The sequence below is a fragment of the Heterocephalus glaber genome, unplaced genomic scaffold (assembly GCF_053883595.1).
Source record: "Heterocephalus glaber isolate CG9 unplaced genomic scaffold, H.glaber_assembly_v1.0 deba00000071, whole genome shotgun sequence".
NCBI lineage: Eukaryota > Metazoa > Chordata > Mammalia > Rodentia > Bathyergidae > Heterocephalus > Heterocephalus glaber.
The window spans coordinates 27,523,852-27,537,862 of NW_028258137.1; the positions used below are offsets into that span (position 1 = coordinate 27,523,852).

At 43.0% G+C, this 14,011-nt stretch overlaps 1 protein-coding gene across 1 annotated transcript; it reads left to right on the forward strand.

Annotated features, from left to right (window-relative positions):
• The first annotated feature begins 1,016 nt into the window (after positions 1-1,016).
• On the forward strand, positions 1,017-13,804 carry Prss54 (serine protease 54). The gene is given in 7 exon segments (XM_021256972.2): positions 1,017-1,203; positions 2,773-2,944; positions 10,958-11,216; positions 11,791-11,922; positions 13,098-13,199; positions 13,202-13,551; positions 13,553-13,804. Coding segments are annotated over 7 exon segments (1,155 nt in total). The 5' UTR covers positions 1,017-1,145; the 3' UTR covers positions 13,635-13,804.
• Positions 13,805-14,011: the final 207 nt, after the last annotated feature.

Below are 14,011 nucleotides of genomic sequence, written 5' to 3' on the forward strand. Positions count from 1 at the left end.
GCAAAACAGAAATCTTTTCAGCCAGACCTGGGGAGCTTGTGGCTTCCAGAATACTCCCCCACTCCATACATAACAACAGCCTTTTCATTCCAGCTCCCCCTAAGTCCCCATGTCCAGACATTTGCTTGGAGATGCCATGGTAACCACGATGTCACATGGGAACATCATTCTTCCTGAGGTATTAGAAGGAACCCTCTGTTGAGCTCTCCTGTGTAAGGTCAGAACAGGTTCATTTCTCCTTTAGTGGAAGAGTTCACAGGAGATCCCTGAGGACCACCCTGAGGACAAGAACCATCCAGTGTCATGAGGGGAACATGGTGACTTAGAACCGTGCACGGGTCCCTTAGACCACTGTGGCTTGTTGGAGAAAAGGGTGTTGGTGTAGGGTATGGTGTGGGGAATGCATTCAAGGGCTTTGGATTCAGACTAGAACTCAAATTCCAAGTCTACAACTTGGTAGTTTGTGATCTTGGCTTGGTGGTTACTCAGCGTCTGAGTTTCTGAGTCTGTAAAATGGGGATCATGAGGGAATCTACCTCCTGGGGTGGTTGTGTGAATGATCTATGCTAAATGCTGGGGCTGTTACTGTGTAAAAAAGTATTGGGTCTATTACTAGTGAAAAAATAACCCTAGAATTATTTAAACCAGCAGAGTTTAATAGGAGTAAAATCACAGGGAGATCTGAAGTCCAAGGCGAGCTTCCACCAAAACCCTGCTTTTTCTTTCAGCAGCATTTTATGCCTACCGAGTTAAAGCAAAGGTCGAATTCCACAAGTCAAAAATCAGCCCCTTTCAGAGACCCAACTCTCTGGGACGTCCAGGGGTCTGGGTTGCATTGAGAAGAAAACTGGAAAAAAGGCTGCCTCCCTCTGTCAGTTGTCCTACCAACTCAAGCTGAGTATCAGTGCCAGATGTCTGGTTCCTGCCACTCTACTGCATAGATGCAAGCATTGGAGACGTGATGAGTTGGTTTCCTATGTCTTGGAACCTTTATGGGTGGATGAAATAGACAGGGCCTTCTGGAGGTGGGAATTGCCTCTTTGGGGAAAACAGGAAACACCTGGGCTTGTTTGCGGAGATGATGGAGTCATTAGACCTTCTCTCTCCCCAGCTGCCCATGGTGTTTGCAACAGTCCTGTCTGAGGATGGCAGAGATGAGAGGGATACTGCTGGTGTTGCTGTATGTGTTCCACTCTTCTGCCAGTGAGTACACAGCTTTCTTCCATGTGACTTTAAGCAGCTCGTGTGGCCTGGCAGGGAAATCATTTAGGAAAATGAAGTGGTCCTTAGTGTCCAGAGAGGAACTCGGGGAAGATGACTCACAGCACTTTGCTCTGGGTAGCATGTGTTGGTGGCAGGAACCAGGCAATGTAGTGAAGCATGGAGCATGGATGTAGGTCACTGGCTGCTGAAGCTGACACCAGGGCTAATTCTGAGCGCAGGAGTATGGTAGAAAAAAGCCTCTGGCTATGAAAAGGCACCTGGGTGAGGAGTCACCATGAGGCCTGCCTCAGCCCACCCTGCCTTCCTAGTACACTGCTGCTCTGCAGACTGTGACCCCCACTGCTCCAGGTGCCAGATGTGTCAACTGTGGTCCCTTCCTCACCTCACCTCTAGGCTGTTCAGAAGGATTAAAAAGTCCAGCCTAGAAAAGGTAAGAGGGAAGGGAACAGCTGACTAATAGGCTCTGTCCTACCTCACTGTCATCTCACCTGGCTCTGCTCTGCCTTCTTGGGGTTAGATGGGAGACTAAAGAGAAATACACACGCGCGCGCGCACACACACACACACACATTATACTTCCTCAGCCCCCTCTACTTCCTCTGCCTCCTTGTAACTCCAAAGAGACCAGAGGATGATGGGAAAGCACAGAAAGGGCCTCTCTCCCCTAGAAAGCCATAGCTAGATGACTCAGGGCAAATATTTTGTCTTTGAGTCAGATTTCCTCACTATCTCCTGGTCTTCCGTGAATTTGGCAAGCTCCATTGAGCAAGCCAACTAGGGCTTAAAGGAATGAAAATCGAAAGTCATCACACACATTTAGGGTTAGGAAACATTGGTTAACACCTTGTACCATAGATTGCCAATGTCCCAAGAAAAACAATCAGACCCCACATAAGGAATCCTGTCTTTGTTGGTTTCTGAAGCACCTAGTGGCCTTACCAACATCATCTTGCCAACAACCAGCTTTGTCATTCATCCAGCAAAGTCTCTAAGGGTCCATTAATGGAGATGTTTGGTCACATGATGTCCCATAATGGAGAGGTCCTCCATGGTCTTTTAATGATATTATTGTAGTTGACAACTGACTCCATAGTATCATGGTTTGGAAAGTATCTTTAGTGTCACATCAAAGGTCACTACTAGGGGGAAGCCCTCCCAGACTTCAAACCTTGGGCAGAATTCATGTCTCCTCTATATCCTCGGGGCATACTCTCTTTCATCACCTCTGTCTGCGTGGTCATCACTCATTAGCATGTCTCTGTGACAGACTCCTGAAATCCATCCCTATTAGCCCAGTCCCTAGCCTAGAGCCTGGCAAGATTGAGTGTGGTATGGCTGAAAATCAGTCACCAACAGCCTAACCCATACAGTCCACTGGGGGTACCATGGCGAACCTCTTATGGCAAAGAAGATCCCCTTGCTTGAGAAAAGAAGCAGGGTGGCAGAGTTAATGACCAGCAAGGCAGCCAGCCAACAGGAAAGGGGTCCCGGGGGCTTGGTAGCCCCAAGGACCAGCTCCTTGCAGTGAGACCCGCACCCCCTCTGCAGGTTGTGGCATCCAGAAAACCCTGCTGGTGGACGAATCTGAGGAGAACCTGGTCAGCACCATGGAGTTCCCGTGGGTGGTGTCGGTGCAGGACTCACGGTACACACACCTGGCCTTCAGCTGCATCCTCAGCCACTTCTGGATCCTCAGCATTGCATCTGCCTTCCAGCACAGGCCAGTACTCTCACCTCAGGGCCCAGGCGGGCTCCTCAATCCATTAGTTCCTACCTCCAACTTTGCTCTGCCCTAGCCTTGGGGTCTTAAAATCATCTCTGCTCTGAGGACTGTGGGAGCCGACACTGGAAAGGGAAATGACCCTTCCTCCATTCTACACATGAAGGATACTCATTCTGGTTTTACTGCAATCCAGAGGCACTCACAGACTTTTTTTTGGTACTGGTGATCAAACTCAAGACCTTGCACTTGAGAGGCAGGTGCGGTGCCATTGAGCTAAATCCCTGCCCCCACTCACAGATTCTTAATGCTAGATGTCCCCACTGCTTATTCTGCTGAGCCCTTACCTTAGACACTCAGCTAGCACCTTGCAAACGCTACTGCCACAAATTACACACAAAACACAGGAAAGAAACCTAATGTCCAATTACCATGGTTAAATATAATATAACTTATGTATATCATATCATGAATAATGTATGTAAGTAGTGTGTATATATGTACATATATAGTGGAGGGAGAGACTATAGTCTAACTAGATAAATAAATTATAATATGAACCCTTGATGAAATATTGTACAGCTGCCCAATCTTTTAATTTAAAAATCCATGTACAGAGATGAATGCTGATGAGCAACCAGAGGTATACAGTGACAAGCAACTCCCCCCTCTCTGTCCCTCAGTTACTAGTTTCCCTCCTCTATGCCATGCCCAACACCAGTTTCCTGGATATTTTCCCTTACATACTCAATGCAGTCATGTATATCTATATACCTACAAGTCTAGTTATATTGATTCTTGTATCTATTGACAGAGAATTCTTTTTCCCTCTTATATTAGTCAACTCAGGATGCCATAACAAAATATCATAGACTATGTAGCTTAAACAACAGAATGCATTTCTTGCAATGTTAGAGGGCAGAAGTCCAGACCAGAAGATGTCCACAGGTTTGTTTTCTCCTGAGGTTTCTCTCCTTGGCTTGCAAACAGCTGTCTTCTAGCCATGTCTTCATGTAGCCTTTTCTTTATGTATGCATTCCTGGTGTGTCTTCTTCTCTTTTTTCCTCCCCCTTCTCTTCCCCGTTCTCTTCCTTCCCTTTTCTCCCCCTTTTCTTCCTTCTATGCTTGGAATGGAACCTTGGGCTAGGCATATGCTAGACAAGTGCTATACCACTGTGTAACATCTCCAGCCTTCTTCCTCTTCTTAAAATGGCACCACTCATCTTGGACTGGTGCCCAACTCTTAGGACTTCACTTAACTTTAGTTACATCTATCTCCAATAATCACATTAGAGGTCAGAGCTTCCACTTAGGATTTTGGAGGGTTACGATTCAGCCTATAACATTCTGCCTAAGCATCCCAAAATTTCATGTCCTTCTGCTTTGCAAAATACATTCACCTCCTTCCATAGCCCCCAAAATCTTAACCCAGCAACATTAACTCCAAGTCCAAAATGTCACTTAAACTAAGCATTGCTGAGACTCGAGATTTGATTTATCCTGAGACAGAATTACTCTCCAAATGTAAAACCTGTGAAACCAGACAGTTATGTGCTTCCAAATTACAATTGTTCAGACAGACATAAAATAGATATTCCCGTTCCAAAAGGAACAAATCAAAAAGAAGACAGGGGTGTCTTGTCCCAAGAAAGCCTAAAACTTAGCAAGGCAAATCTTACTAGATCTCAAGGTTCCAGAATTTCCCTTCTAGATTGATGTTGTGTCCCCTAGGCTCACTGTGGTGGCAGCATTGCTCCATCAGCTCTGGGCAGTGGGCCTTCCCCTGTGGCTTTGCTTGGAGGCCTTGTGCTGGAGATGCTGGGCTATGGCAACCTGATCCATTGAAACCGTGGAGACAGCCATGTCACCCAGGCCTGTGTACTCTGAGCCTGGGCAGGGGGTGCTGCTTGCTGATCACTGAATCCAATAGGGTCATACTTCTCTTTGCTGAAGGACGCAATATAGTCACTCTATTATCCCGCCCTGCAGAATCCAAGAATTCTGACAGCTTTTCTTCATTTTGTCCTGTTTCTGTTTCCTTTTTTCCAAATTGGCTGGGTTTTTTTTTTCCTGGTATAATCCATAATCTCTTTATCAAGTTAAAATCCAGTCACACCCTTAGTGTTCTCTCCAGGACATGATTTTTCTTTTTTTGCAATAGACCAAATCTTTAAATTCTGCTTCATTTTTACTTAACAATCCCTTCTTCAATTCATGTCGTTATTCTTGCATTTTAATATAAGCAGTAAGGAGAAACTACAGTCCACCTTCTACACTTTGCTTAGAAACATCTTCAGTTAGATTCCCAAGGTCATCACCTTTAACTTCTTTTCTGCAAAACCTAAGAACACGATCCAGCCAACTTGGTTTTGTTTTGGTTTGTTTGGTGCCATTTTATTATAGAGATTATCTTTCTTTCTGTTTCAGAGACCTCACTAGAATAACCTTTATCACCCATCTTTCTACCAATAGTCCCTTGAAGGCAATCTGGACTTTAAAACAGGCACCAGGCCTGTTGGATTAAAGCTACACCTTTTTAACCTTAATTACCTCTTTTTTTGGTCAGTGCTGGGGATTTAGTTTTTACTATTATTTTCATTTTGAGACAGGTTCTTGCTAAGTTGCTAAATTGCCCAGGCTGAGCTCAAACCTGAGATCCCCTCTCAGCTGTCCAGAGTGTGGGAATTACAGGTGTGTGTCATGGAGCTGGGCTACTTAATTACCTACAGAATATCTGCATTTCCAAATATCTGCATTTGTTTGCTTGGTTTTTTTCCCTAACATTATTAACTTCAAGTTATACTGCTTGGTGATCTATTTAGGAATTTGTTGAGCTTATCCCTGAGAATCTTTTCCGGAGGTGAATTAAAAAGTCTATTCTCTGTGCTTGGTGTATAACTTAACATGTAAAGTTGCAGGAAGCATTCTACTTGACCTGTCCTGGTGACAGAAGTGAATTTAAATCTCCTACCAGGAAGAAGTTTCTGCTTGTTTCCCCATTTTCTGTAGTTTGTTCTTCATGAGCTCTGTCACTTGCTGCAGATATTTATACCTGTGAGGTCTATACACTGAACTCCTTGTAATCAAGAACCTTCCTCGTCTCAGTGATCTTCTGCTCTGAATTGGTGTTCAGTATGTGACTCATGCGTCTTGTTTCTGTTTTAGGTAGTGTTTTCTGTTTTTATTGCTTCTTGTTTTTCTTTCCACTATGTGATACTTTTTTTGTTTTAGATGTATCCACTGACAAATTTGGGGAATTTGTACTTTCATTTTGCCTTCATCTTAGAGCTATAATGTCACATAAGACATCAAAAACCTCCGTTCCTTTCTGGATGATCTTTTTAAATTTTTTAAATTTAAATTTTTTTTTTTTTTGGTACCGGGGATCAAACTCAGGTCCTTGCGCTTGCACAGCAGGCACCAAAACCACTGAGCTAAATCCCCAGTCCCCTAAATTTTAATTTTATTAGTACATGTTTGTAGTTTATAACAATTACATTCATCATGGGAAGCTGGTACACATACATAACATCTTAATTCTTTTTTTTAATTCCCTTTCCCTCCTCTCCCTCCCTACTCCTTCCATCGCTCAGTCTCCTTCCCTTTTGCAAAAGACCTATCTCCCAGTTTCCTGTTATCTTTTATTTTGCTTTATAATTTATTTATATTTTGGATTTCTCATATAAGGGAAATCATGCTGTATTGAAACTTGTGTGTCTGATGTATTCCACTTAACGTTATGGTCTCCTGAGAGACCCATTTTCCTACAAATGACTCGAGTTGGACAATCCTTTTTAGACTCTGCTTTGGTCAATGTCAGGATCCCCATCTTTTCACTTCTCTACTCTTTCATCACCCAATTTCAATGGATTATATATGTATTTTAGTGCTGCCCCAGTTCCTTTACATGTTCAGAGATCTGTAATACTTCATACATTAGCTGTACATAAGTAATACGTTTAGGTCATATAAAATGGTAAAATTGGTCTATATACCTATATCGAAATTTTCAACTTCAGTTATATTTGATTATTGCACTTTTACATTTTATATTTTTACTCCAAAAACTTTTTAAGTTTTTCTTTCGATTTTAGTCCATTATTATAATGAACTTCCCACTTCCTGATTGTCCTGTTGCTAGATTTTCTTCATTGCATACTGCTTGACTAAAATTTGTCTTCAAGTAGTTTCTTAAAAGGCTGCTCAGAACCATATTTCCTTTGTCTTTGGATATTCAAAAATGTTATACTAACAGGTGTGGTGGTGCACCCGTGTAATATCAGCACGTGGGAGGCAGAGGCAAGAGGATTGCCATGAGTTCAAGGCCAGCCTGGGATACATAATGAGTTCAGGGCCACCTGAACTACATAGTAAGACCTGGTCTCAAAAAACAACCAAGCAAGTAAACAAAAAAATATTGTACTGTCCTTAAACCTGAATGACCACTTAAGAATGAAATCCTTGACTCACAGTTTATTTCCTTTTGAGGATTTTATAGGCAGCGCCCCACTTGATTCTCCACCCCCACCCCCAGCTTGTGGTATTAAATTTTGGTGTGGAGAAGTCTAACTCTATATAGATAGGGTGAGCACACATCTGTGTGTACCCAGGAGAGCCTGGTTTACACCTATTACTCTAGCTTCCTGCTGTTAGCACCTTTTTCACAAGCTCCCTGGATTAGATAATAAATCATATAACCAAACTTAGGATGGTTTCACTTTGCTGGTCTGGAAGCTCAAGGATTCTTTCTCTGTCACTCAGGTCTAGCAACTTTACTGGCTGTCCTGCCTCTCTCCCACCTGTCTCTCCAGATCTGCTTTCTACCCCCTCCCCACCTCCCTCACTAGGGCCTAGAAGCCTTACTTGTATGGGTTCTCTTGCATACGGGTTCCAGTTGGGTTTGGCCAATAGAAGGACTGACTAGAGATCAGAAAGAGGGGAAGAGTATGGTCAGGGACTTTATTCCACTGAGGGGTCCTACAGATTGTCTTCCTCTTCCCACTGCCCACAAGTAGCATCCTCACCCTGTTGTGACTTCAGCCTACATCTTTTCCTTGTGTCCTACCAAAACCTTTATAAAGAGTCCTTTAATGAACTCTCCTCAATTTATTTTGAGTATGCCATCTGTTTCCTATCAGGACCTGACCAGGATATGTCTCAGTAGGATTATTCTGTATCATTTTTTCCCTGGGGTAAAGTATCCTTCCAAATTGTAGATTAAAAATCTTATTTCTAGAAAACTTTCTTAAGTTATATCTTGAATTATTTTTGCTGTTTCATTATTTTGATTACCTTCATTGTGGTCTTCTGGCTCTTTGTTATGGTTTATATCTAGATGCTGCCTGCCCCAAGACTTGTGTGCTTACAGGCAGGGCTTTTGAAAGGTGACTGAATCATGGGAGCTCTATACCTAAATGTGCTGTTAGGAGGTGGGGCCTGGTTGGAAGAGGGAGGTCGCTGGGGGCCTGACCTGGAAGGGTATAGCTCCCTCTCCAGCTCCTCCTTTCATTCTCTGCCTCCTGGCTGCCAGATGTGAGCAGCTTTCCTCTGCCATGTGCCTCTGCCATGCTGATTCTGCCCTAGAGCTGGTGATCATGGACTGTAACTGTGAGCCAAATAAACCTCTTCTCCTTTAAACTGTAGTTGTTGAGTCTTCTGTCCTAGTCAGGAAACTAAGATACCGCCCTTGGACTGCCAGTCTGTCCTTTTCCTCTCTAGCCTTTAAAAATCTTTGTCAATTTCCATTTCATTTTGGTCATTTTTCTCAGCCTACTTTCTACATCCCTATTTGTATTTTCTGTGGCTCTTATTCTCCTTTATGTTGCCTCCAACTTGGTCTCCATTTTGGTGATGAAGGTGGTTTTCTTTTCACTTCTTTGTTGAGAACCATCTTGACCAGCCTTTTTCTGAGCTGTGTGGCACTGTCATCTATAACTCCACAAACTCCTGCTGTCTTTCCCTGCTCTTGTCAGCCCTTCCTCTGAAGCTAAGCTTTGGATTTTCTAGTGACTCTTGGTTGTATGATATTTGCATTTACTTCTTATTCTCATAGTTCCTTGGATAATTCCCAAAAGAAGAAATGATGAACACCCAGGCTAAATCCATCATTATTAAAACAAGAACTTCTCCAAAGTATATTTACAGAGTACATCATTTGAAAAAATGTATGTTTTGGGGCCAGGGATTTAGCTCAGTGGTTCCGGCACCTGCCTTGCAAGCACAAGGTCCCGAGTTCGATCCCCAGTGCCAAAAAAAAATGTATGTATTAAAATGTTAAGTGCTAAGAGCAGAAGTCATGGTTACATATATTTTTTTCTTAAATTCTTTTATTGGTACATTTTAGGCGTACAATACATTTACATTCATCATTGGGAACTTGTACCTTTATATGATGTATCTTGGTTCTTATTTTTTCCCCATTTCCTGCCTTCCCTTCAACCCCTCCACCTCTCCCTATTTGCAAAGGCTTTCTTTCCATTTTTTCCTTCTCTAGCATTTTTGCCTTTCCCTTCTTTCCTTTCCCCTACCCCTCCCACTTCCCCTACCCCTTTGGACCTTTTCTTCCTATTTCACATTATCAACTATTCATTTTAATCCTTATTTACACTTTTCAGTTGCTCATACCAGAGAAACTATTCAGTATTTACATGTGTGTCTTATTTATTTCACTTAAGAGTATTGCCTCAATATGCATCCATTTAGCTATAAATGTCTCTAGTTTCTCGTTCTTTATGACTGAGTAATACTCCATTTTATTTAAAAAACCACATCTTCTTTATTCAGTTTTCAGTTGATGGGCACTTGGGCTATTTCCAAGCTTTAGCCATTGGAAACTCTGTCACTATAAACATGGGTGCACATATATCGCTGTGGTATGATTCTTTTAATTCTTTTGGGAAGATACCCAGCAGAGGAATAGCTGGGTCAAATGGGATCTCCAGTTCTAGTTCTTTGAGGTATCTCCATACTGATTTCCACAGTTGTTGCACCAGTCTGCACTCCCACCAACAATGAAGAAGGATTCTTTCTCCCCACTACCCCGCCAACATTTGTTATTGGTTGATTTCTTGATAGCAGCCATTCTTTGTGGGGTGAGGTGGAATCTCAGCATTGTTTTCATCTGCAGCTCTCGAATGACCAATGAGGTTGAACATTTTTTCATATGTTTATTTGCTATTTCTACTTCTTTGTCTAAGAAATGTCTGTTCATTTCAGATGCCCATTTTTGGATTGGGTCTTTAAATTTGGGAGGTCTTTTTTTTAAGTTCTTTATAGATTTGAGATAGTAAACCTTTATCTGAGGGACAGCTGATAAGAACTTTTTTTTCCCCACATTGTAGGTTGTCTCTTAGCTCTGTTGGTGGTTTCTCTTGCAGTGCAGAAGCTTTTTAATAAGATGAGATCCTGGTTGTTGATTCTTTGTGCTCGTTCCCATGCTACTGAGGATTTGTTCATAAAGTCCCTTCCTATGCCAATGTCTTCAAGAGTTCTACCTAACTTACCTTCCAGCAAGTTTACTGTTTCTGTCTTAATATTTAGATCTTTAATCCACTTCGATTTTATGGTTACATATTTGGTATAACTAAAACTATGTTTTAAAAAACTGTTTATAGGGCCAGGGATTTAGTTCAGTGGTTCTGCCGCCTGCCTCTCAAGTGCAAGGACCCAAGTTTGATCCCCAGTACCAGTACTCCAAAAAAAAAAAAAACCTGTTTATACAAAAAAGTTAACAAGCAGCAACATGTTAATAGATTATCTTTGGTTGGAATGACAAATGGTGCTAAGACAGAAGCATCTCCAAGTTCCTACAGGCTCACAAGGCAGGGTACAAGCCTAGAGGTTCTGAAAAGATTTCCCAGAGCACAAGTCCAAAGGAGTGAGTAAAAATTGACCCAGGGAAGATGAGTACGGTGAATATTCTAGGTTGAGAATATGGTAAATAGAAAAACAGGGGCTTGTAAAGCATCCTTACCCTTTGGTTTCTCAAGATTCCTCTGCTGTCTCTCTCTCCAGGAAGGATGCTATCATTGTGGTTGGTATAGCTAACATGGATCCCAGAAAGAATGCTTACATAGAGTACCCTGTCCGCACCATCATCATCCCTGAGGACTTCAATAACTACTCCATGAACAATAACGTAGCCCTCCTGAGGACAGACTCGGAAATGCATTTCAATGATTTGGTTCACCCCATCTGCTTCCTGGGGAAAGAGCTGCCTATGCTCCCAGCCTTGCAGAATTGCTGGGTGTCAGGATGGAATCCCACATCTGCAGTTAATGCAATCCTTCTCCTATAGGAGGCTATGTGTGTGCTGACAGTGGGGGTGACTTGGATGAACTGTTCTAGGGCTTATCTTAGTTCAGATTGCCCAAGGTTCTGGAGTTGGGCTGGAACTTTCCATAATCAGTGGAGATTCCCTGTGCTTGTCCTTTCTGAAGCCTTCCCTACATTACATTACACTGGTTCTTTGTCTTCTATCCCTGTCCTCAAACTGAAGTACACAGGCAGCAGATTGCCTGGAATGTATATTAGGTGAACCAGAGCTGGTTGTCCTCTATTCTAAATCATTCCTATTTTCTGTCATTCTCCAGAAAGAAAGAAACGAGGACATGGATATTCTTTAGATGTGGAGGAAGGGTGCAATGTTCTCTTTCTGTTTACACATTTAAGTTCCAAGCAAAGCTAGTTTTCAATATAAACTCAGACATAGGTTCTGAATTCTATGAAGAAAAGAAATTTATAGGAACATTTTTCTACTTCCATTTGGATATGTGAGTTGCAGTTACATTGACTTATGGGGCTGCCTTCTTGTTAATAATTCTTGGGCTCTCTGTTGCATGGTCCAGACAGGAAATCACATGACAATGAGTATCCTGAGGAGAATCTCTGAGAAAGACCTTCACCTGTGTCCCCTACACAAACCCCAGAAAACAGGATGTGGCAGTCACACAGAACGGGAAACTGATGCTGTCTGCTTGGTAAGAACATGATAAATTAGAAGCTAAATCCTGATAGTGACCATTGGTTATGTCAAGGGGGTCTTGGACCCCATGAGGGCAGGGACTATGATTTGGGATTCATAGATGTCTCTGAGGGAGTTACTTGGCACATAGCAAGTGTTCAGTAAAAATGTGCTGAATGGACTAACCAGTTACTGTTTTCTGTGTAATATGATTAAGCATATCTAGTCTATGCCATCCAGCTGAACATGCCTGATCTCATCTGATTAAGCATATCTAAATTACAGATTATTGATTGATGGTCCAGAAGATTGAACCCAGGGCCAATACACTGAGATACACATGCCATGGTTATTTTTCACTTTTATTTTGAGACAGGGTCTTAATTGCCCACACTGGGTTTGAACTTGCAATCCCCCTGCCTCAGCCTCCCAGAATGCTGGGATTACAGTTGTGTGCCACAATGCTGGTGCACAATGTTCTTTAACAAGTTAAAAATGTGAGTCCAAACTCTACATGCAAATGTATGTCAATCAGGTCTATGGTGTGGAATCTCTGTGTCTAGCATCCTCTGATGCTACTGTTTATCAGATACTGGGGTTTTCTTCTGTATGAAGCCCTGCTATACAGATATGGTTGTCCTACTGTCTCATGATAGTGTGTAGAACCCACAGACACTTTTTCAGGCCCCACTGGTGTTCAAACTCAGAGACAACCCCAGCCCGGTGTGTGCTCCTGGGAACTCTGACTCTCCCCTGCTCCCTGACCATCCCTCTGGGACTGCAGGAGGGAGGGAGCAGCTTAGATGGAAGAATGGAAGCAAGATAGATAGGAAAGGGGGAAAATGAAAGCATTCCAAGCCAGGAAGGAAAGAAATATTGACCTTCGAAAGATAAGCCAAAAGACAGGGGTGATTCTTGTTGAAGTACTAGAAAGAGGCAAGAAAATGAAATATGAAGGAGGAAGCTATAGGAAATCTTCAGTTTCCCACAAAATAATAAAACTAAAAGTTACCATGTTGGAATTTGTAGTCATAGTTGTCTAGATTTGAAATAGTAAGCTATAATTTACCCTATTTCCAGGAAGAACCAGAATAAGATGTTTCTAGAACATACAGTAAATTGCACAAGGATCTATTAAGAAAGAAAACAAGTCCTTTTCTGAGGCTTGAGGTCTTCTGTCCTTTGTCACAGGGGGAGCCAGGCAGCCCCATGATGTGCCAGCTGTAGCATTTGGATCTGTGGGTCCTGAGAGGAATCCTGACCCACGGTGGTGAGAAATGCCCTGGCCTATACCAAGGTATACCAAGGTGGAAGACTGCAGTGACTGGATCACATCCAAGGCCAGGGGGGCTGGCCCTCCCCTGTCTTCACTCCACCCCAGGGAGAAGTTGGTCCATTTCTCCTACCACAGATTACCTGCTGTGACACAGAATGCATATTCTGAACAGGGCCCTGTTAGATGGCCCAAATCCTACTTCCAAGAACAAAGAAATTCCGCTCTGCATTTACAGCATGCAAACAGCTCTAGCTCTAGTCATGGTCCAGACCTTAGGGTAAAGCATCTGCGGAAACCAGACAGTTCTGCAGAGGTGGCTGTTCAACCCATGTACTACAACTACTATGGTGGGGGGCGGGGGGAAGATGCCTTTTGCAGATCAGGACAGGGTGCAGCTCCAAGAAATCATCTTGGTTTTCTTGATGCTTGTTTTCTTTGGTGGCAGTGTGTAGATCTAGGAGCAAACCCACCAAATGGAAGAGGAAACTCAGAATGCTGAGTGTCAGGCATTCACTGTGCTGTTGTGGTGTCTGGTTTTGACAGTTGCATGCCTGGGCTGCCACAAATAGATCCACAGCCTGCACTGGCCTGGCTCTCCCTCCCGTCCCACTCCCACATGTGAGAAAGTCACTTTCATTTGTGCTTGTGATCTCAATGTGGGGAACAAGTGTCAAACCATTATAGTGACCTGTGGTTCTTTCATTGGTGTTAATGGCTCCAGGCTAGACTGTGAAGACGTCCCCAGGAGCAGATATGGCTGGAAAGATGACAATCAGCATGGCTGGGGAGTGGGGGACACCAGCCAGCACAAGGAATGGTGAGAGGACCC